Source organism: Cheilinus undulatus, linkage group 20 (genome assembly GCF_018320785.1).
Source record: "Cheilinus undulatus linkage group 20, ASM1832078v1, whole genome shotgun sequence".
Lineage (NCBI taxonomy): Eukaryota > Metazoa > Chordata > Actinopteri > Labriformes > Labridae > Cheilinus > Cheilinus undulatus.
Genome location: NC_054884.1, coordinates 18,715,341 through 18,739,052, shown reverse-complemented (window position 1 = coordinate 18,739,052; position 23,712 = coordinate 18,715,341). Strand labels below are relative to the sequence as shown.

General features: G+C 38.9%; 2 protein-coding genes across 3 annotated transcripts; one reads left to right on the top strand and one right to left on the bottom strand.

Moving 5' to 3' along the window:
* Window positions 1–200: 200 nt before the first annotated feature.
* Window positions 201–9,071, top strand: irf3 (interferon regulatory factor 3). 2 transcript variants are annotated; one of them, XM_041816407.1, is made up of 12 exons: window positions 201–385; window positions 1,793–1,913; window positions 2,161–2,327; window positions 2,435–2,606; window positions 3,349–3,422; window positions 3,504–3,561; window positions 3,652–3,720; window positions 3,826–4,062; window positions 4,251–4,341; window positions 6,852–7,141; window positions 7,238–7,356; window positions 7,783–9,071. In XM_041816407.1, exons 3-12 carry the CDS (start codon window positions 2,163–2,165, stop codon window positions 7,894–7,896), a joined length of 1,389 nt encoding a protein of 462 aa, XP_041672341.1. In that variant the 5' UTR covers window positions 201–385; window positions 1,793–1,913; window positions 2,161–2,162; the 3' UTR covers window positions 7,897–9,071. The 2 variants fall into 2 exon arrangements, with proteins under 2 accessions (XP_041672341.1, XP_041672340.1); XM_041816406.1 differs by lacking the exon at window positions 1,793–1,913.
* On the bottom strand, window positions 9,055–23,708 carry LOC121528800 (synembryn-A-like). The gene is made up of 14 exons (XM_041816405.1): window positions 23,576–23,708; window positions 18,085–18,179; window positions 17,949–17,996; window positions 15,265–15,282; window positions 15,054–15,143; window positions 14,336–14,940; window positions 13,750–13,882; window positions 13,454–13,642; window positions 11,072–11,166; window positions 10,510–10,660; window positions 10,285–10,380; window positions 10,047–10,191; window positions 9,611–9,890; window positions 9,055–9,207 (listed from the first exon to the last, which is right to left on the bottom strand). Exons 2-14 carry the CDS (start codon window positions 18,172–18,174, stop codon window positions 9,069–9,071), a joined length of 2,079 nt encoding a protein of 692 aa, XP_041672339.1. The 5' UTR covers window positions 18,175–18,179; window positions 23,576–23,708; the 3' UTR covers window positions 9,055–9,068.
* Between the last annotated feature and the right edge of the window lie 4 nt (window positions 23,709–23,712).

Sequence of the window (23,712 nt, the reverse complement as noted above, 5' to 3'; positions counted from 1 at the left end):
AGTGAGTATTTTGTTGTTGTTATTTTTTATTTATTAGCTTATTTTTTCTGTTATTCTAGTTTATGAGTGTATGGGACCTCACAAGGACACAAATCTAAATGTGCTTGTGCGTCTATTTGTGTGTGACCCCACCTAGAGGGCCCGGTCGGTATGAAACTCCCTCTGACGTCACATTCAGAAAACGAAACTGAGACTCGGAGTTTCCCAAGAAAACCCGACACGGCTTACTACCACCCCACTGTGTCCTGCTTTGTACTTAAGGAATTGTGTGCTGGGATATACTACTTTCTTTGCTCACAGGGCACGTTTGCACTGCTGACGTCTGACAACAACTGCACGAGACCACAGCACCAACTGCAACACCAGCTGATCGTTCGTCCATCAAGTAAGGGAAACGTTATTGATGAAACCATTGCTGCATGTACAATGATTTAAGTTTACATCTGTTGTTACGAAAGACATGGCGGCCATCAGTAGGCATGCAGTCTAATCTAACGCTGATAGATGTCAGACCCCCTGCTGTGCTGTGCTGTCAATCTGTGCTTTGTAACTTTAAACTCTATTAAAACTAAACCTAACGTTCAAGATTAACACTGAATTTCTGTTCACAAATGAAAATATGTATGACTTTTCAATGAGGCGCTTATCAGGAAAAGTATTGTATGTTTCATACTTGAGTACATGTTGCCATAACACACCCATCTGTGTGTATCTAATGTTGAATTTTGAATGCGCTGTTATTAGAGTAGTTTTGGTATTGTTGCAAATCATACATCATATTTGCCTGCTTCCTCGTTCCTGTGATTTAAAAAATGAATATTAAAACGGGAATAAGCTTTCCTCTTAAAGTTACATTTATAACACCCTTTAAATAACAGAATAACTATATTTCAGTTAAACTTTATGTAAAGCATTCAGAAGTGCAGTTGTTGTGTATTGCTTTGGATCTGTTTACACTATTAAAGTTGTTCCCAAACTATGGGAACAACTACTACTGCAATTATGTAAGATTAATCCCCCCATCCTGCAACAACTTCAGTGACTATTTTGGGTTTGTTGAATGCTACATATATTTTAAGTAATGGTACAGCTGTAAGACCACCACTTATTTGTATTCAGTCTTGATCTGTATTTTGTCTTAATTGAGGCAACAGCAGGAAAACTCCTATATCACAGAGGCTGGGTGTGGCGAAGAAGAGACGGTAGCTCTTGTTATTACCCACTGAGCGAAATGTGACTCAGTAGTCATGGTGTCTGGTTTAAAATCATTGTTACCTGTACCTTGAGGCCCTCTCACAAAATTTGCTATGCTTTGGTAGCAGTGCAGGTCGGTTTGCACTGATTTAATTTAGTCTTGCCATGCTCCCCCATCATGACCCCCCACCCCCCTTACTTTGGGAATTTTCTTTATCATTCAATTTTTTTTTTTCACATTTTCTGAGCAAATGTGGTGCTTAAATAACTAAACAGTGCCCCCTAATGGGGACCTGAAAGTCTCATATTAACATATATCTATACATATAAGACTGAGTTATTTTTATTCAAATTAATCATGAATAACTCCTCACCTAATCTGTCCCCTTCACCACCTTTTTCTCTCTTTCTTTGAGTCTTACATGCTCTTTACTACTACAATAATTATAGCTTCAATACTGCAGTATTATTTTGGAAATGCCCTCTAGTTTTGCTGTGATTAAAACAACAAATGATGATCATGATGAAAAGCAGCAAAAGATTAATTGAATTCTTCTGTGTTAAGTGTTCTAAAATAATTTTTTTTGATATTTTATAGGAATGCCGAGTGGTTTGCGCAATATGGAATGGTGTATTGGAACTTACAGAGGATAGAATATTACCTGCCCAGATCGCCACAGTTATGTCTCCTCCAAGATTAAAAAAGCCCCTAATTTAAAGTAAATATTCATTAAGAGTTTTAACAACTGCGAACATGTGCCTGTTCAATCCTTGCATGTTGCATGTGAAAAGATGCTTAGGAAACTAAACCAGAAAAATGACTTTTCTAAGGAGTCATATTTTGGAAAAAGGATCTGATCTTGTCAGGATGTTGACGGACTACAGAAGCACCAAAAACAGTTCTGAGTTGTAACAGCAACAAAACGCGATGGTACTGACAGACAGATTTTTTTCTTGCACCTGCAGAAATGTCTCATTCAAAACCTCTGCTCATCCCATGGCTGCGGAGCAAGATTGACAGAGGAGAGTATCCTGGAGTCCAGTGGACAAACCTGGAGCACACAGAGTTTTCCATTCCCTGGAAACATGCGTTAAGACAGGACTCATCTGACAGTGACATTCTTATTTTTAAGGTAAAAATGCCATTCTTGTATAGATATATAAATCGCGTGGCTTAAAAAAACAAACAAAAAACCTTATTTTCACAGTGTTCATCTTTTTACCTGTTTCCTTCCTGCAGGCCTGGGCAGAGGTGAGTGGAAACGGCCGGGCTCAGGGAGACGCCTCAGTATGGAAAAGGAACTTCCGCAGCGCTCTTCGAGCAAAAAAGTTTACACTCATATCTGACAACAAGAATGACGCTGCACACCCTCATAAAGTGTTTCACTGGCCAGATGAATCAGCGTCAGGAGGTGAGGATCAACCACGGCATCCATAGACAGTCAGCATTTGGTCCTTTTCTGTAGTGGGAAAACAGGCAAGTTAAAAAACACCTTTTCCCAGTGTGATCTTTGGAAAATAAACTATGTTGAAAATAGTGTGTGTTATTCTCTGACTCCCTGCATGAAAAATCACAGACAAAATTCAAACAGATTGTTTTCTGTCTGAATCTGCTCTAACGTGATGCCATTTTTTCATGCAGAATTATTCAAGCTTGTTTGTCTTCACTTAAATTCCAAGCATTTTCATATTATTGTGATCTTAGGGCTCGCAAATGAGACAAAATGCAGCTGGATAGCTCAGGTTTACATCTCTGACAGGAGATTGGGGGTTTGGCCAGGCCTAGCCAGTTTCAGAATTCAGTATGGACCCTTGGGCAAGGTCCTTGAAGCCATGAACACCTGTCTATCTCTCAGACGTTCATAACTGTGCATAAAAAAGCATCTGCTAAATGACACTGTAGCATTGTAACTAGCTGAATCAGGGAATATGCTGTGACTCTAGTGCATGTTTGTGGGTTTGTTGTGAATTTTTAAATTACCTCACCTTTTGATCACATCACTGCATTTTTCTAGTTGAGAGTTGTCAAGCTAATATGCTAATAGAGAAGGGGCCATTTGTAAAAATGGATTCTCAGTTTAAAGATGTGTTTCTGAGGAGAATAGAAATGATGAAGTTGCAGATTGTGACTAGACCTTTTGTTTTCTCCCACAGCAAACTCTTCTGCTGGATCCCAGGACCTAGATGACTCTGATTTGTTTGATGATTGCACTTTTCCTATACAAGATGTAAGCCTCCATGCAGGAAGTTTAATGTACGAGTTATACTTCCATCCAAACTCACTGAGATGTAAATCTTTCATATTTTAGACCCAGGCCCCATGCTTTGAAGACTTTCTCTTTAATCAACAAGACACTGGGCCTTCTGGTAAGTAAGCTGAATTAATCACATCATAAATTTGATAGTTAGGCTTGTGTAATCACGTTTCTGAATGTGATCTGATCTCAAATTTGCCAGCTGAGTCCACTGTGCACCAAGACATTCTCCAGGAGTGTCTGAGGGGGCTCAACATTGGCCCTGAACCAGGTAGACTCACCAGTCTCATCTCATCATTTCTTCATTTCTGCTGCAGCACCATCAGAGAACCAGTAGCTACTTTCCCACAAACACTTTCTCCAAACTTTTCCACAGAGGGCATCACAGGCTTTGAGCCTCCTCCTGAGCAACAACAGCTCCACAGCCAGGCTGTGATTGGTGCACAGGCGTTTCCTGGGCAACAGCAGTATCCAGTAGTGTTTGAGGGTGCAGCCATGGAAGCTGGGTTGCCTGAGCAACCAGCGTGTCCAATGGAAGGGGCCGTGGGTGGGGCCTTTGACGAGGAGCTGTTTCTGCAGACGATGAACCAGACCAAGGATGGAAACAGTTTCAGTAAGTCGAAGGATCACACTGAAGAGAAAAAAACCCACAAAACACAAAAAGCACCTTCAATTATTTAAATGGTATATGTTTTATGTGGCCAGTAAAACTTCATAACATGAAATACAGCATGTTTAAAGAGGAAAATATTTGAAATACTGTATGTTTTTAACACACTTGTCCTCTGCTTGAATCCTTAGAGACTCAGTTCAGGATAATAGTGTACTACAGGGGAGTGAAAGTATCTGAGCAGACAGTTGAGAATGAAGCTGGATTCCGCCTTGTCTACAGGTAACATCAAATAAAGCATTAGAGCTCCTGTAAGGAGCTTCTAACTGGTTATAAAAAATAAAATGAATACTGATGCCTCTATGTGACCATCAGAAGCAACAAAAAAAAAGCAGCATTAAGTTTGACTTTCTGTAAAGTGTTTTTTACTGCCTGTAACCAAGGTTATTATAGTTAACTGAAACGAACATAATAAAACATAAATGTAAGCATCATTTCAGTTAATCAAAATGTGTTGTAAAAAATGTATGTTTACTTTTTCACCTGTCTCACCGGTGACAAGTATCTGAAAAAATGAAGACTAAAACAAATAAAAACTAAACTAAAATGAAACTGAAAACTGAAAGTGAAAATGAAATTAAAGAAAAAACTGAAGAAAAATCCAAACCCATTTTAACCTTGCTTGTAACCACTGCACAGGGTAGGTGTCAGACAAATGGATCAACTGCACCCCGCCAAAACAACATATCTGGGATATTTTCAACTGCAAATGTTTCTGATAAATCATAAACTTGGCTGATAATTTTTTTTTCTTTAAAAAACACTACACATTTACAGTGGAAAAAACAGTCAAGAGATAAAATGCATCATCGTGTCCACAAGAAGATTGAAACTGAAAGGCTTTCAAAAGGGTTGTGAGCTTTAATGCATTGGTTATGATTAATTAAGGGTCCATAATAAGTGCAATTTTTAAAAACCATGATTAATTGCGAGCTATCAGCACACTTTAGTTAAGTCACTGCAATATCTCTATGCAGCCGCTGTGATGTAAAATAAGAACACCACTTCTTCTAAATGTCTCATTTCCCCTAAAAAAAAATAATGACACAGCTCAGTGGACAAATCAATAGTCATCTGAACGTCGTGTTATCATACCTTTACCTCAGTACCGTTCCCTTATATTCCTTTTAATCCATAACAATTAGGATGCACAATATTAGATTTTTGCTGATATCTGATATGCATATATTTAAAAAATTAATTTTAGCAAATACCAATATTGATTGATTTAAATGTAGTTCAGACCTTAAACCTCAGTCCTTTAAACACATGATTTAAAGTTTGAGGATGAATAAGTCATTAACATATTTAAGTCCTTTTAAACAAACTTGTAAGCATAAGTAATAATGATGAATAAAGAAAAAACAGCTGATAAGGGTCTGTTGGTCCAGTCCAACTTATTTGTTCCTACAGATAATATTGACAGCTGATAAAGGCAGATTTTTACTGGCAAAATATTGGTCGTAAATATCAGCAGAAATGTTGAAATCTGCAGATATTGATAATTTGCTTTTAAAGATATCTGCTGATATCAATAATCCGATAAAGTTGTGCATCCAAGTTTCTTTTTCTGTGGTTAAGTGCATGTCATAATCTGAGATCTACTCAAAATTCCTTATTTTATTTCAAAACAAAAGCAGGTCTGTATCCAAACAGGAAGTCAAGTACCTTAACGTTTAAGAGAGTAAGAAAAAATAAATAAATGGGGTGCAGATGGCCTAGCGATCTAAAGCGCTATGTATGCGGGTGGCTGGGGTTCGAAACCAGCTCGTGGCCCTTTGCCACATGTCTCTCTCCCATTTCTAATTCTATTCACTGTCCTCCTCTGTCCAATAAAGGCATGAAAAGCCCAAAAATAAAACTTAAAAGCAAAAAAATAAATGAAACAAAATAAGTTTGAAGTGGAAAATTGTGAATAAAATGGAAATTCAAGATGTGACAAAAAGGGGGAGAGTAATTGTGATTAATTTTAGAAATTATGAGATTAATCACATTGGAATTTTTAGAAAATTGACTTCCAGTATTCCCAGTACAACCTGAATACAATGTTTTTGTTCAAGTAACAGTCTGACAGTTTTAGAAGCATGGTATTTGTTGTTCTGCGTGGCTTGAGGGATAACAATATTAGTACAAGCTTCATATTTATATTGTAAATAATAAGTAAACCAAGAGAAGAATGGCATAAACACAGGAAAGGTGGAGACAGTGATACTGACTGGCTAAACAGGGAAACCAGTGGCCTACTACTAGCTACTAGCTAGCTACTACTAGCTTGTACTGACTGGTGTCAAAGGCTACAACTAAGCCCTTTTTTTACCTCCTAAAAAACATGTTGGAAGTAATTTATTCTATCCTGAGTTTGTTTCTGAAATTAGAGCTAAGCTAACAGTCACCTAGCTGTGGAGAGATGAGAGTAGTATTGTATCATTCAAACCTCAGCAAGTACTTTACTATAACTTTCTTTAGCAACTAACTACTGTACATGCTAATAAAACAGGGGAGAGGTTACCAACTAACTGAAGGCTCTCTGAAAAGCACATATCTGTTTTTGTTTGTTCAGTCATTTTCTAGTAGCTTATCTTGGTACTACACTTAGCTAACCATTTTAACTGAGGTGACATAACTGCTACCATAACTTACAAATACAAGATAGGCACTTCTATTTCCAAAAATGTTAGAGTATATCTTTTGTTCCACTAAAAATCTAACAAATTCAATTTTTCTCACATCAGACCTGAACTTGCAGGGATAGTTTTGGATCAAGAGTCAGGCCTCTCCCTGGTCTCTCTGCCAAGTCCTCGGGCCATGTTGGATCAAACCCAAACCAAACTGACCCAGCGCATCCTGGACAAGCTGGGTGAAGGTTTGGATGTGGGGGTGTCAGGCCATGTGGTCTACTGCCAGCGGCGGGGTGAAATCAAAGCTTTTTGGAGCCTCTCCAAGTACGACAAGAGCTGTCAGGTCCAAGAGATTTCTAAGCTGCATCCTGAACCACTGTTTCAGTTCAAGGACTTTGTGCAAGGTGTGTGAGAGGATTTTTTTCCTTAAGCTTACCTTTGCAAACATGCACTGTTGACTTGTTGGTTTGATATTGTGATTGATCCTGCTTTTTCTGTAGGAATACTGAACTTCATCGACAGAGGAGAGTCCCCTCCCTGCTCCCTCTTCTTCTGCCTTGGTGAGAAGTGGCCTGACCCTGGCAACAGGCCTTGGGGGAAAAAACTCATCACAGTGGAGGTGAGAAACCTTTAAATTATTTAAATGCACAGGTCTTTTTTCTACTCTTAAAGACCTTCATAGTGCATTTCCGTCAGAGGTGTTGCTTTTTTTGCTGCACATACCTCATTCAAATGTCAGGAGTGATTAAACCCCCGAAATTGCCCACTCAGTGGAGGTTTTGTCAGCTGCACATTTCAAGAGGCAATTATGTCTAAGTATTGATTAATTTCAGAGAAGAAAGCTTGACACCTCCACTGACAGCTCATCCCTGTGGGATTCAAGGTTTTGGAACAGGAGTTCATTCTGAGAAATCAAAGCTTTAACAAAAAGATGCAGAAACATGTCTGACATTTTGATCCTGCTCCTGCTTTTTTAATTGTATGGCTGCTGTTAATCTCTAGTTTTCCTTCATGCTCTCATTCCTTACTATTTTTTTCCTCTAAGGTGTTCCTGACCTCAATTGAGTTACTAAAGAACATGGCGGTCATAGGTGGTGCCTCTTCTCTTCAGTCTGTGGAGCTGCAGATGTCTCTGGAAGAGATGATGGAGCTGTGCTGACGCACAATGCTGCACATAAAAAAGTTATTGTTTACCTATTGTATATCTTTGCAAATTCAAACAAAGCAAATATGTTTGAGGTACAATTTGTGCCTTTCTTAAAACAATTATGTGCTGTAATTATTTTAATTTTCCCCCTAACAATTAGACCAATCAAGATGATTTTAGAGGATATTTAAATCAGTGACATTATTGGTGCTAAGATACCAGGCTGCTTACTGCTGTTAAGACAAGCAGAAAATTAAAAGATCTCTGAGTGAGGAGAGCTACTGCTACTTCTTGAGCTGAATGACAGTCTTCATTTTGTGCTTGAAAAAGTGTGTTTGTTCCAAAACGAGAGCTCTCTGGTGTCGTGGAAGAAGAAAAACAACAGATTTCCCTAAAAACTGCAGAGAACTGCCATTCAAAGGCTGTCAGTCACCTTGTCAATCATCTTGTATATTTTTTTTCTGTCATCATGCCCGTGTCGTGTAAAAAATAAAAGTGGCAATAAGATGATCCTCTATGTGTTTAAAAAAGCAAATTATTCATTTAAAAATTTGGTGAGTGCCTGAAGTTGTATATTCTGTAACTTCAACTAACAGTGAAGTTGAGTGAAACTGCTGTGCAAGTTTTAATTAAGCATCACATTCGGTCTCATTTCTGTTATGCCAGATATTCAGCTGAGCACAGCTGGTTCAGTTATAAAAGAAAACTGATATTTTCACAAGAAAGAAATTTAAATTTACTTTGCAGATGTTAATTGCAGGTTGCTCTAGATCTGTACCGGACTATCAATAAGCAGTGCTATAGAAGGAACTTGATTTTACAAGACATCAAAATACACATAACACCAGTACAAATGACAGAGTTCAATACATTATCAAAATATTGGAGGATATCATGTTTACGCTATAAAATTAGCTTTCTTCAATCTTTTTAACTTTAGATTTTCACTGCAGTGCTGCAGCATGTTTGTAGTCTGAAACCAAAGAACAAATGTTGAACTATTTTTTTATATTCTTTCTTGAGTTAATTTGGATTAATACTAGCAGGCTGTGTCTGAGTTAGCTGTACGTCTTTTTGATTTCATTTTTTTTTCCAAACACTTCACAAGAAATACTTACGCACTGTCAAATTTTAAGATATTTGCAAAGAAAAAACACAATTATTCAATAAATATTTTCCATCTTTCAGTTGTTCTTCCCTTCCTTTCCTTCGTCGATCTCTGACCCAGACTCCCCTCCCTCATTGAGAGAGTTTTCTCTGAGCCCTGACATTGGGACAAGCCTCCCTTCTGAGTTCACTCCCATTGGCTGGATTATCTTATCTCTGCAGGAAAAGAAAAATATATCAGAATTCAAACTGCTCTTATTGTTCTTTTAATCCGTCTACTCTACTTTTCTTGCACTGTCACTTAGTAAGAAAGGTGCTTTCTTCCTCTTTATTTGGAGGAACAAAAGAAAAAACACATTTAATGCCACAATTGGGCTAAGGTAACTCAGGTGAACACTGCAGCCTCTTTCTCTTGTTTCATATACCATAACAACCGGTGTGAAGCAAAATGATTTCAGGGGCAAACTTAAGGCCTTTAAGTCAACAGAAAATACTTTCTTTTCTAATGTATGTTTGGAGGGCTCCTCTGTAGCTGTATCATTCATGAGCAATTTGAGTTTGTGAAGAATTTTCTTTAAACACCAGAGCTGAGGTGTCATGAGTGAGTCTTCTCACGGACCTGGACAGCTTGTTGAAGATCATGATCAGCCTTTTGGCCTCCTCCTCTTTCTCCTCCTCTGTCATGCCTTCCATGGGGTCTGGCTGCTCCGCCTCCACTCGCCCTGTCACTGGATTGACACGGTCCTTGACCTGCCGGTACTCTTCTGTGTCTGAGTCTGATTCGCTGGAGTATTGGGTGCCTGAGCTAAGGGTCCTGGACATCTGGCCACCCAGCAGACCTTTGGTTGCAAGCAGGCCCGCTGCATTACCGTAGCCCGTGTACTTAACAAAACGTCTCACTGGAAGAAGCAGTGAGGGAGATGGGTGGTGAAACAAAGCTTGTAAACAGCAATGAAAGCAGATCATTTAAATCTATAGGCATGTCATTTCATGTCTAAAATTGTAATTTAATGAATCCCTGTTACTACAGAGAGAGTGCTAGTGTACAGTGTTACCATTCTCCTTGCAGAGTACAAAGATGAGGTCAGCTGCGCAGTGTTTGAGGTCTGTGTCCAGATGAGTCATGAGACGGATGAGACGACTCTTCACTGAGGAGCCTTCCTCTGGCCGGTGTGAGACGTCTCTCAGAGGAGGCAGGATCTAAGCAAATAATGCTTTAATGATCATTTCAGATCTTTTAAAAAACTAATATAACACAGAGACATACTATTAGACATAAGCATTTTTTTTTACATGTTTCCTGATGTAATGTCGTGTTTCTCTGTGGGCTCTACAGCTCTCCGTCAGCAGGTTGAGGACTGGTGTCAGCTTCTCTTTGACCTTATCACCCTGAAAACAGACAAAAGACTTCCTCAGTTTTTTTTTTTCAGCTAAATTAAACAAACGAAGGAACAGGCTTTTTATTTTGGCTCTGTAATTGATCCTCCTCTTTTAACATTTCTGCATGTTCCTCCTCACCGAATCAAGGCGTCTCTCCATGAACGACAGCAGGATGTGGACACAGTCCATGTTGACACCCTGGCTCTGCTGGGAGTCAGCCTGAATAGGAGCCACCAGCAGCACGTCGAGACACTGCAGAGGCAGTGCTGACAGCAGGTTGACTGTGTGACTGAGAGACAATCATGAAACAGTAAGGAGGGAGTTTGAAAAGAGAACACACAGGTACTTAATGTAAATCAGTCTGACAAAATTGAGTTCTGACTCATAAACTGGACAAATGCACAAAAATGCAATAGGTCCAGTAAAATATCACATTTCTAATAACACTGATTAGAATTTAAGCATGCTTTTCTTTACACAAGAATAAGTAATACAACAGAGAATTAAAAAAATGAAAATTTTCATCTGTTGTTGCTTCTAATTCAACATCCTCCCTTTTAAGCATATCTATAATAATCTATAAAGAATTGTATTGTCCTTGTTTGTTCCTGTTCTGCCCACACTGTACACATCATTGTCCCTGCCATCGTTTCTGGATCATTTTGGTAACATTGTGATTTCAATTCTGGTTTGTGCTCACCCCTGCAGTTCGTCTGTGTCATCTGCGAGCATGCACTTCCTCATCAGGCAGAGGCGCAAGATGGCCACCAGGCGTCGGTAAAGAGCTGCGTCTTCCTGAGAGAGACAGAACAACAAAGCTCATTCATCTGTCTATATTTCAGACTTTAATGGGCTAATATAATCAAATCAAAATGTCTGGATAAGATGAGAGAGGTTAAGGGAGAACAGTTCCAGATCCATCTGTTATGTCTTACTTTCCAGTATAGTTAATCAAGCCAGCAAATCACTGGTTAACCCCAAACTCCCTGTTAAAAAATCCCACTGGTCTGGAAAACAACTACAAAAAAATATTTCATTCCATCTGCAATAACCCCCCTGAACAATGTGAAATACACACTTTACAACACTTCATTTTTGTCACTTGTTGATTGGACAATTTCCCCCTTTATATACCTGTACTTTTTGTTTAAATGCAAGTTTATTGTTTGAGCAATGTCAAAGGAGAATTTATGCCACTTCTTGGACAATAGACAATATAGTATCATGCAAAAGCATATTATAGACTTCATTGCCCACTTTTGGGTCCTGACTAGACAGTTGAGATCCAGGCTCTAAAGTTCAGTTTATTCAATGACAACCCTCTTTATATCTGAGCCTTCACAATGAAAGACCCCAGTGAATTTATTGTTGAAATGTTTTTATTACACCGCTTTCCAGATTATTAGGCAATTGATATTTTTCTCTTATTTTCCTAAATATTAATGCAAATAACAGTCAGAGTATTTTTCAAGTCATCAGCCGTTATAGCATAATTCAAATGTTTTTGAACAAACTTCATAATGATAACCATTATTTTTTAAAAAATAAAAAACCCAAAATGCACTTTTCCATATCATTAAGCATGACAGAGTTTTAAAACCTTTTTTTGATTGTAATGAACTGAAAATGGTCAGTTGTTGAATTTACAGCATTAGAAGGTCATTTACTGAAACCAAAAGCTATTTCAATCAAAAACATCTTAACAGGCCAAGTTACACATTGACATAGGAGCCCCTCTTTGATATCACCTTCACAATTCTTGCATCCATTGACCTTGTGAGTTTTTGGAGAGTTGCTGCATGAATTTCTTGCAGGATGCCAGAATATCCTCCCAGAACGGCAGTTTTGATGTGAACTGCCTCCCACCCCCATAGATCTTTAGCTTAAGGATGCTCCAAAGGTTCTCAACAGGGTTGAGGTCAGGGGAGGATGGGGGTCACACCATGAGTTTCTCTCCTTTTATGCCCATAGCAGCCAATGACACAGAGGTATTCTTTGCAGCATGAGATGGTGCATTGTCATGCATGAAGATAATTTTGCTACTGCTCTTCTTTTTTACCATGGAAGAAATTGGTCAATCAGAAACTCTATATACTTTGCTGAGGTCATTTTCACACCTTCAGGGACCTAAAAGGGCCTATCAGCTCTCTCCTCATGAATCTGGCCCAAAACATGACTCCGCCACCTCCTTGCTGATGTCACAGCCTTGTTGGGACATGGTGGCCATCCACCAACCATCCACTACTCCTCCATCTGGACCATCCAGGGTTGCACGGCACTCATCAGTCAACAAGACTGTTTGAAAATGAGTCTTTATGTATTTCTGGGCCCACTGCAACTGTTTCTGCTTGTGAGCACTGGTCAGGGGTGGCTGAATAGTAGGTTTATACACGACTGCAAGCCTCTGGAGGATCCTACACCTTGAAGTTGGTGGGACTCCAGAGGCACCAGCAGCTTCAAATACCTGTTTGCTGCTTTGTAATGGCATTTTAGCAACTGCTCTTTTACTCTGATGAATTTGTCTGGCAGAGACCTTCCTCATTATGCCTTTATCTGCACAAACCTGTTTGTGCTCTGAATCAGCCACAAATTTCTTCACGTGAAATATCTAATGTTTTCATTCCTTATCCAAGGCATTACACTATTTGACACTTTTTGGCAGCAGAGAGATCCTTTTTCTTTCCCATATTGCTTGAAACCTGTGGCCTGCTTAATAATGTTGGAAAGTGCATTCTGAGGTTTTTATTAAAAAAATAAATAAATAAATAACGGTTAGCATTATGAAGTTTGTCTAAAACATTTGAATTATGCTCTAATGGCTGATGACTTGAAAAATACTCTGTCATTTGCATAAATATTTTGGAAAATAAGAAAAAATGTCATTTACTTAATTCCACTTAACGTGGAAAGCGGTATATAAAGCAGCCATATTAGCAAAAAAATTTTTTTTCTTCAGTAGCAGCTGAACAGAACTCCACAGGTGAGGAATGCAACATAAAACCACTATCCATCTATCTATCTATCTATCTATCTATCTATCTATCTATCTATCATTTTAGTTCATAAACCCATACTCACTGACCTCACTTGGGTCCTGCCTGTGCGTGCTGTAGGTGATGTTGAAGAGGATTTTGAGGATCTCAATGATACGTTGAGACACTTCCAGTGAGATGGTTTCTGATGCTGCTGCTACTACACATTCATACTGGTCCTTCCACTGAACCTCCAGGCTTCTCTCCATGGCTTCTGTGAGGATGGACACACCTCCCTCCTTTTACAGATGTAAACAAGAGGAGATTTAGCTCAACAGAGTTATCTATCTCATATGTAAATGATGACAATATGACATTAACAGCATTTTTAATACATTTACTTTACCTGATGAAGTTGAGTCCTGAGCTCTGGCCTGAGTGCTGTCATGAGAAACAGGAGGCGTAATTCATAAAACTGGCCACTGGAGGGGGGTGAGGTTGCACTGGAGGACAGACGCTCAATGAGGCCACACATGAGCCTGATGGAGAAAAGAAAAATAAGTTAACTGTGTTGAGATATGTCAATATGGACAAATACAGACTGCAGATTGTGAAAAAGGAAATAATAGAGTTACTGGGATAAGTCTTTCTCACAACGATCTTAAAAAAACTTGTTTTCAAGCCTGGACATGCTGCTATCAATCTGATAGATGAAAAGTATAGCAGAAAACAAACTAGGAAATACTTTGTATACACTGGGGCATGTCTGGGCTTTCTCTGGTGCAAACAGAACTATTTTCTTCAGGTCTCTAAGGACTGTTAAAAATCTTTTCTGTGGACACAATTCCTCTAACTGTACATAAACTTCACAAGCAAAATCCTGAAAACTTAGGGAGTAAACATGCAGACAGGAAGCAAACGGCTGAAAGACAAACAGTATTTTGGATTGCTGTGTGAGCTTGAATCTGTCTGCTTCCTGTGGGATATCCCACCTTAGAGCACTGAACCTCTCCTGAGCCCAAGTGCTGTTGTACACCACATTACACAACACTTTCATGGCCTCCTTTCTCTGCACTTCCTCTCCTGATCCCTCCTCTTCCTCTTCTTCATCCTCCATCTTGCTCTCTCTGCGGTCCCTCCTCCCTTGCTCCAGCACCTTGTGGTGATCTGCAGCATGGTGTGTCTCGTTGATGCTGGGCCGGTGACTCCCGCTCCAGCTGATGCTGTCTAGATCTCCAGTGTTGGCGATGCTGATGTCACTCTTGGCATCATCATCGAAGGCAGAGCTCTCTTCGTTTTGGTCACTTGCTTCAACATCACATTCGTCTTCCCCAATGCGACTCTGCAGTACTCTTGCCTCAGAGAGAGAAGAAATGATGCTGTCGTAGAAATCAGAGTCAGGGACACCACCTTCGTCACTTAAATCAGCTGTTGTCAGGCCAGCGACTTTGGCCAGAGTGAGGAGAGTGCTGTCATTCACCAGGGGGCCCAGGACCTTTTTATCTCTGGAGAGGATCCTCAGGGAGCGCAGACATAATCTCAACACACGACACTTAACTCCTGTTCTTATAAACCGCACAAGAATGACAGCTAAATTCTAGAAACAGGGACAGAGAAAATATTTTTAGTTTTATGATAATTATCCACATTTTTAGTTTTATGATAATTATCCACAGAAAATCCCCGTTGTTTCAGGAAAAACTTGGATACCTGTCTGAGGATGAGGTCTCGATGCTCCTGGTCGTACTCATCACAGTCTGAGTCAGACTCATTGTACTCTCTCACTTTAGTCTTCCTGAACTGGTACAGAAAGGTAAAGAACAAATAGGATCAAATGTTTTCTTCTTCGTCACAGTTTCTGAATAATGTGAAAGTAAAATCAATGCATGAAGATTATTTCGGAATCGTAGCATCACTGTACCTCTTCTAGTTTTCTTTTCTGTGGAAGTTGAACAGCACAATTTCAGTCAGCAGTGAAGGAGAAAGGAGAGAAAAATAATTATAATATAAGAAGACAATTATAAAATCCATTAGGGATGTGACAAGACATTCACAAAATGAGAAAAGACACAAAAGCGCTCCATGACATGGGTCAAGATTTGCTTAGTTTACAGCTGCAGTGCACAACAAGCTGTAATGTTAGTTACATTAGGTTTTTGATTGATTTTATATGCAGCCACCAGCTGATAAGGCATTAAAAGCATTTCCATTCATGTCTTCAAAGTGAATGAGGGGCCACCAAGTGCCTTAGCTGGCTTTAAAAAATTCTGCATGCAGGTTTTTTTTAATCTTGCAGCTATGGTTGACTTCAAGTCTCTGAATAAGAGGTGTTGGACAGTGAATACAACTTACAATATTAGGGATGCCTAACATTGTTTTTTGCCAAAGTCAAATTACACTTAAAAGATTAAGGTTTACCAAAGAAAGAATCCCTGCAAAGCATTATTGACAGAGATGAACAAAATCTACTCTAGACAGGATAAGGATTTGTTGTGAATTGCCCAGCAGTAGTTCTGAATGAGTACTGTGATTTTTGTGAATACTGGTAGATCACCACTGTGACTTTTTTCAATATTTATCACTCTTCCTCAGACTGATAAGTTAACATTACGGCAGTCAGAATTTGTTTTTAGGTCTAGTCCCTTTTCATAAAAAGATATTACAAAATTAATACACAACATGTTGAGTTAAAATATACAAATAAATACACATCAAACTAAGTAGCTGGTCACAATAGCTGGTAAATATTGTGATAAACGTCTAGCACTAGAGAAAGAAAAAGTTTGGGTTACTTGGCAAAAGGTCAGTTTTAGTAGGAGAGAAGCAAAAAAAGGACAATCTCTCTATGTGAGGTTGTGAAACTGTTGCATAATGACAATATTACGCTGTTAAACTGAGTGTAAGCACTGCTGTTCCTATCTTCAACTGACTCACATCAGTGCTGATATTTAGTACATGACTCCCTTTCATGTGATACTGCTGAAATAATAAAGGTCATTACATAGATTAAATAAGCAAAACATTACATAATATTGAATTATTACTTGTAAGATAGTACAACGTTCAACAACTACAGTTTTCTATCCAATTCAAACCATGACTAGGCAGGCAGACAAGTGAAAATGCCTATAGAATGACTGTTTAAGGTTCATCTTACTAATATAATTCGGGGGTGTCTGTCTGTCTGTCTGTCTGTTTGGATTTGCACACCACACCATTGCTCCAAATGTCCTTGATACCTCTCAAAAGACCTCTAGGGAGTACTGGTTCGAAACTGGTGCCATGAAAAAATCATAAATACACAAAGATCTTCTTTGAAGTCCCAAACTGTTGTGCCAAATCATCATTCTGAACTTCTGCTGTGTTCCATTTCCTTCAGAATTGAGATGTCAGAGCTGGGAATGAAGCAACACCTGAGTTGAATGTATTCTTTTTGCTATAAGCTTGTAAGAGTGACAGAGCCAGATAACAACTCGACTTTATTGAAACATGCCCAGAGGGAAACATATTTGGTTGGGATGATATGCCTACTCCACATTCCTGATCAAAGTAAGCTCTCTTAAAGCACTTCTCTGTGCTTGTATTAAACAGGATAATACAGGAAATGGGTTATGTGTTGCTGTTGGAATCGTTCTCTGTGACAGCACGGATAATTGCTGTTTTGCCAGTTGTAGTCGCCAGTGCTGAGTTACCACTGCATAGGCAGCATCACAAGACCCACTTGCCATGTGATGCTTTGTTAAGGCTCCACAAAAAAAGCAATGCACTAGAAGTCTGTACTTCTTCTTCTCTTATTGTGTTGTTGCTTATCACAGCGCTCACTAGTGAGCAGAGACGCTGAGCCATTATGCAGTTATTTGGGCGGGGGGCCCCATGCAAATTGGACTTACTGCATTAAGCATCTGATGACGAGGCTGGGGAGTTAAATTAGTCTGAGACTCCCAGCTGCTTTTTCTTTTTCTTTTTTATCAAAGTGCATCATCATTACAGGATCAAATCTACAGGATTTGAAAAGAGTCCTGCGAAGGACTTTAGTCAGTAGAATCACAATTAACATGATGGTCTCTTTAGCAAGATTAAATTAAATATCTACAGAATAAAAATAACTGAATGATGTAATAAATATGTTTTAAAAATAGAGCTATCAAAAAAGTAAAATTTTTGCTTATGCTTTTTTTGGCCAGAACAGGACACACATTACTGGCAGCAATTGTAACCAGATTTTACACAGTCCTTTGTTTTTTATTTTGAATACTTTTAGACTAAAAACTCACACGTGGCCATTTCAAGCTTATTATCAAGCCTAAAGGTCTTCATAAATATGGCCTGAAAACTCCTGTGCAATGACTGCAAACAACAGTGCTGTAAGTACTGAATAGATTAACATGCAGTGCATTGCAGCGTGTCAATCACTCTGTCTGTGCTCAATCTGCCTTAGCATACAGTGAGAGAGGATCAGGGACAACTTACACAGCAGAATTATTAATCACAGATAGACTGCATACAGGGCTGAGGAGGGATGAAGAACATGGAGGAGACAAGTAACAGGACAGTTTACTTTCACTCTGTTAACGGGTGCAACAACATTCACATTTACAAACGTACTTTTCTCCGTTCTCTCTCCTCTGCGTCAAAGAAGAAGCACTGAGCATACTGCAAGAAAGAGAGGCAGACACAGTGAGAGGCTGAAAATTTCACAGCAGCAGTTTGACCCAAGTGTGTATCTTCTACATTGTTTTACCTCTTTGGTAAACTCCTGCAGCTGGGACTGAACACCATTCTCATCACCCTGCTTCATGCAGTGGATTATCCCCTCCAGGTCCACCACCATGCTTACTGCACACATAAACACATGTGGAGGAATGATGACTGAGGCAATAACTAAATTAAAGTTACACAACAATGAGTGGTGACAAAGGATGCACAGTATTCATTACATGATGACAAAAATGTTTTACACACAGATAGAGGTTGATCAATGAAAATTGAAGCTAACACTGGACATCCAAAGTAGATTTTCAATAAATCTTAAATTTTTCTTTATCAGTCACTTCAGTTTGAATACATAAAATGCCTCCATAGTCTACACATTTTAAACTTCACTCTACAATTAGCACATTTTAATAGAAAACATAAACACATTGAAAAGACTACAGCATTTTTTTTGTCTAAACTTACCGTGTGCTATTGGTTTTATCAGCCAAAATCACAGTTCTCCCAAACCAAAGTTCGTCAGGTGAGATTGTCCTGTGTTTTCAGTTCGCACAGTTAACTCTGCTCTGCCTATAAATTTGATGAATTGAAGTTACCTTCATGCACTCAGCATCTCTCTCCAATGCTCTCTCTCTCTTTTTAATCCTCGAGAGGTGCAGGACTCATGCAATGGTTATGGTTATAATCCACTAATGGACTCCAAGCTTATATCTCTGTGCTGACCCTTTAACCTACAGGTTTTTCTAGACACTAAGCACACTTCTCTCCCTCTCTCCTCACTCCAATCTAACACACTCTTTCAATGAAAATCTCTTAACAGCTTGAGGATAACTTAGCCACGTAATAACCATTAAGAATTTAGTCTCATCATGCATTTCAGACTGTTGCATAACTACAGCAGTGCTTTTCAGGGCTAGCATGAGCACTAAAACACCGCAGAATAATACATCTGTACAGTAACCTTTGATTGCATAACATTTTTTAATGCACAAGTACAGTGAATTATATCTTGCCCTAATAATTATAATGTTCTGTCAGATGTTCCACAAGATGGGGCTGTTTTGCAGATGAGTCACTCCAATTAAAAGTTTCCATACAGTACTGTGCAGAACAGAGAGTAAGCCTGCCTGTGGGAACCATTGGGCGGAAAAGAGGATTGACACAATCCAGGTCATGCTCTGGGTGTCCTAGCATGACAACAGGGGCAAGGGGAAATAATCTCTTGAAAAGATAGTCCACACCTTTAGGGTACAGTTAGAGGTGGATGTGGCGAGTGAGCATGGCCTAAGGTACCATCCAGGTGTGGAGTAGGGTTGCCACGAGGTGCTCAGACATAACTATTAGGCTATTGGCAACCCCACATTTTTTAAATCTATCCCAAAGTATAAGACTAACTGAAAAAGAAACTGAAATACATTTAGGTAAGGCAACTTTGTTCCGATTTCTTTCCTCTAAATCAGATGTTTGTGTACAGCTTAGCTAACCTATTTAGCTGTTGTACTCTCTGTTCTACAATGCTAAGGTCAGAGTTTACACACTTGTTGCAAAGTGTCTTGAGTGCCCTAAAAGACATAACGTGTGAGAAGATGATGTGCGAGTAGTGGCAGCCTTTCCTGGCAGGATGCTCGCTCTTGTGCCCAGTAGGTAGAGGAAACACGGCCGGGGAGGCTGAAGTGGCTGGCTGGTGGTCGCAGGCTTACAACAACAGGATGTGAGCTACGTCAGGGATAGTGGGAGAAAAGTCTTCTCATGGAAGTGAACCTGTATTCTTCCAAGATAAATTAAGACACTTGAGATGGAGGATATCAACAAGTCATAGCTACAAAGACTAATGACCCTCAGTGACTTTAAAATGAAGTGGAAAAAAACAGCCGCTTTCTCTGATGTGTTTGGCTCTGACACACTCTGACATCATGACTGGTTGTTGTGATAGCTGGGACAAAACATATAACTTAGCTTAAAACTAATCTGTGAGGGCTTTTAAGGGCCATTCTTCCTTTAAATAATCTATCAAAATAATTCACTAGTTAATTAATTTAAATATTAGTCTTTCTGTCAGAATGCCTTTTCACTTAGTTTTTCCTAATAGCATTGGCCCTGATCATAGTGAGGTTATTTAGTTGTATATTTCCTATCTCTAAAGTATGGAAAAATAAGATATGTTTTAATCTATAATAAGGGTATTTTCCATTTTCTTTTTTCATCACATAGGGATTGCTTTGGCACTACACCTGTAATTTATTTACTCACCGTGAATAACGAAAGAAATAGGGAGTGGTTGAGAAAGTTTTGGATGCCTTTGTTTTTTTTATATTTGCCCTCCAGTCAAAAACGTGTTTGGCTTCAACAGCAACCACCAAACATGATGAGTTCAGGGTGAATTGGAAATCCAAAACAGAAAAAAATAGCCAAGACAACCTGCTGGAGAAGAAAAAGGAGAGTCTTTTTCCAGTTGATTTATTTGGGTTAAAATGCTTAAATCATTGCTTTTAATTTAATAAAGAGTAGTAATCCACACTTTGCATCTAATAGAGCACACACTTCAATGAGTGGTAATTTTCTTTGGGTGAAAAGGTTTTTTCCCTCCTCTTTAATGTTTTGCTTCTCTTCGTTCAGATATTGAGCATTTGCTGAGCAGAAAGATGTACTGTATGCATCAAGTTTTAAACTTGAGGGTTTCTTACACAATCATCTTACATAAAAATCCGGTTTTATAATCTTATGCGTTATCTAATGAAATATTATGAAGACATTTCTTTGGAATCCAACCACTGTTTCTACAGAAATGCAGCTTACACAAACACAATTTGAAGCTGGAAATCCTAAGTTCCAACAACCTGAGAATGAACTTTTGTGTTATGTCATGTAACTATAGAAAACTATGTCATACACACTCTTTGTTATAACATCCTCTTTTGGGCATTTATAACACACATTAAGAAATAAAACACCAATTAAATATTTTAAAATGGTGTAACACATACTCAAGTATTTAGAAGTGTCTAATTTTGATTTAAAAAACTATTCTATCTTCTACAAAAGAACATATTTTATGTAGCAACTTTTTCTTATGACATGAATGATACTCTATTCATGCCTCGTAGAAAAAGCAAGGCAGCTGTATTTTAACAGCATATTTAATACAGAGACATTTGCAGGTGATTTAAGTGCACTTGACGTTTGACATATATGCTCGCCATCTATCCTCACCACAGAGCTTGCCCACTTTTCCTGACCGTTAACTTTACTTAGAGCTGCAACTTGATTGGGCAATTCACAGCCTAACTAATCAGAGTGCTGTTGACTGAAATTGTGAATAAACTATGTTTTTCTTAGAATGCGGTCGATAACATACAAAACTGTGTCTTCAACATGACATGTTTTATTGTGACTCTGTGTGCACATGCCTGTAGATGATTGGCTTCATCTGTGTTTTATTGTTCCTTCTGGCATGCTCAGGGACTGGAGATGGAAAGTAGCTAGTAAGCTAAATCTAGTACAAAGCATCTTTTCTCTTCTTGTGACTAATCTTATTTTGCATTGTCCCTGATACAAACAAACTCAATAAACTAAACATATCAACTGAAATTTTTCTGAGTTCAAGAGTTCAATGTCCTTACTGGGTTACACTTAGAATACACCGAACTTCCAAATGAAACTGAATTACTCCTAACATTTTATTTCAAGGGAAAAGTCCCACATATCTCTAGAAGAAACAACTTATCCATTAATACACGGGATGGTTAGCTTATTTTTCTGTAGTTATGGCAGCAGATTGTGGTTTAAAAAATGAGAGACTCTCTTTTCTTAAGCACGTAATCTTTGCTGTCAAGCAAGATGTATTTAATGAGGAAATTACTCATAAAAACAAAAACCTGTTGCAATCCACTGTTGAACGAGTGAAATGTCATGAGACTGGTTTCTCATTCCACCTGTAACGCTCTCCTGTGCACGCGTGCAAGTTTTGACTCATTACACAGCTCTGACAACACAGCTTGCCCAGATGGTCTCAGGGAAGCCACACAATGGACTCCAGAAGGGAAGTTGTGATTCATAGAGAGGGAGAGAGACTGGGAGAAATATAGTGAGAAGGTCAGAAAACACTAAACCTGAAAATAACTCCACAGGGATTTTCTTGATTATAACAGATTAAGAATTACTGTAAAAGATTATTTCCTGGAGGTGTTTAGATTTGGCAATGAGCCAAACCGAATAAATGTTTTTTTTTTTTTTTGCAAGGGATTACGCATGTATGAAGCAGTCTTTCATGCTTCAATTAAGTTATCTAGAATCTGATTTGCTGTTGTTGAGAAAAGACAGATAAGGTTTTTTCTGTAGCACTGCATGAGAACAGGGAGTGAGTGAAGGACGTTTCAGGAATAAACACAGTGACGGCCAAAGTGACTCAAGGGAAAAAGGCACAGGAAAAATGAGGCGATAAAGAAAAGCCTGGAGGAGAATCGGAGTTATTTTGGGCTCTGTGCACTTCCTGCAGGTGATGGGGATGAAAGAAAGATTTCTTGAACAATTGCTCAGCAGCAAGTGGAGAGAGGGAACTGAGGGATGGAGGAGGATGTGGATGAGGGGGGAAGGGGAGCGGGGATTGGCGGAGTAAAGAGTCAACACAAGAATCAACGTAAACATCTCATAGGGTACAAGGTCACTTTGAGTTTATGTACAATGTTATGCTAAGGGATGTTAAAGCATTGTTTATGTTGACATCATAGCTCTTGTAAATAAAGAATAAAAATGCCACCTTTGCTGATGAATTATGAGCATGGGAGTTGGTTTCCAGTATGACTACGTTACAGACACACCCCTCACCCTCCCATCACACTATAAAGGACCAAAGGTGGAGAGGGATGTCAGACTTCAGCATCCAGACATCAACAAGAGACTTCAAAGTATTCACTCGAAAACTACTGCTGACTTTTTGGTTTTCTTTGTGGTAAGTTACATCCTGGATTCATTTTTTATGATGCTTCTGAACACATCTCTAAGCAATATCTATCCCTTTTAACTGGCTTGTCTTGTCAAGAGGCTTTAGCCTGTATCATTTAGAGCAGATATTTTCCTGTGCAGATGATTTATTAAGAATAATTTTGGTCAGGATGGTGCACTTCTCTCAGCAACACTAATGGGTTTTCTACCACAGGCCTGTGCGGTATGGAGATAGCTGTTCTGCTGTTGCTGCTGATTGTTCCTTTGACTGCTACCTCACCACTACGAGCACTTCACAGGTCAGTAAGGGCATCAATTATGCAAATCTAATGAAGGCAGTGAAATGCTAATACTATCTTAATTGAGTAACAGAAAACAGAAAAAAGGAATCTAAAAGCCTCATTTAAAAAAAGTTTTCATGTTGTGCAAGACAAATAGAATATGGAGGCAAAAGAGTTCAATGTAAAATAAATGTTAACTTCACTTTAAACTGCATCCTAACTTTTTGGAATTAAGAATGCAACAACATACAACATTATCTCAATAAATTCATATTAAAGTATATTTTTTGGACTTACAGGTCAGATGCAGACTTCCTCCAAGAGGACACTGTCAAGGCTTCAACAGTTGAAAAGGAGACAAAGGAGCAGCATGTTCAGGCACTCAAGATCATCCCGTTTCATTCAGAGGACAAACACGTGGACCTGGACGCACT

Bases quoted from the DNA above. Each gene is read 5' to 3' on its own strand.
- irf3 (XM_041816406.1), top strand. From the start codon at position 2,163: ATGTCTCATTCAAAACCTCTGCTCATCCCATGGCTGCGGAGCAAGATT. The intron at 4,342-6,851 runs GTAACATCAAAT...TTCTCACATCAG, and splicing joins GGATTCCGCCTTGTCTACAG to ACCTGAACTTGCAGGGATAG. The intron at 7,142-7,237 runs GTGTGTGAGAGG...CTTTTTCTGTAG, and splicing joins GTTCAAGGACTTTGTGCAAG to GAATACTGAACTTCATCGAC.
- LOC121528800 (XM_041816405.1), bottom strand. From the start codon at position 18,174: ATGGTGGTGGACCTGGAGGGGATAATCCACTGCATGAAGCAGGGTGAT. The intron at 13,643-13,749 runs GTAAAGTAAATG...CATCTGTAAAAG, and splicing joins TCAGGACTCAACTTCATCAG to GAGGGAGGTGTGTCCATCCT. The intron at 9,208-9,610 runs GTCCGTGAGAAG...CTTTTCCTGCAG, and splicing joins ATCTTCAACAAGCTGTCCAG to AGATAAGATAATCCAGCCAA.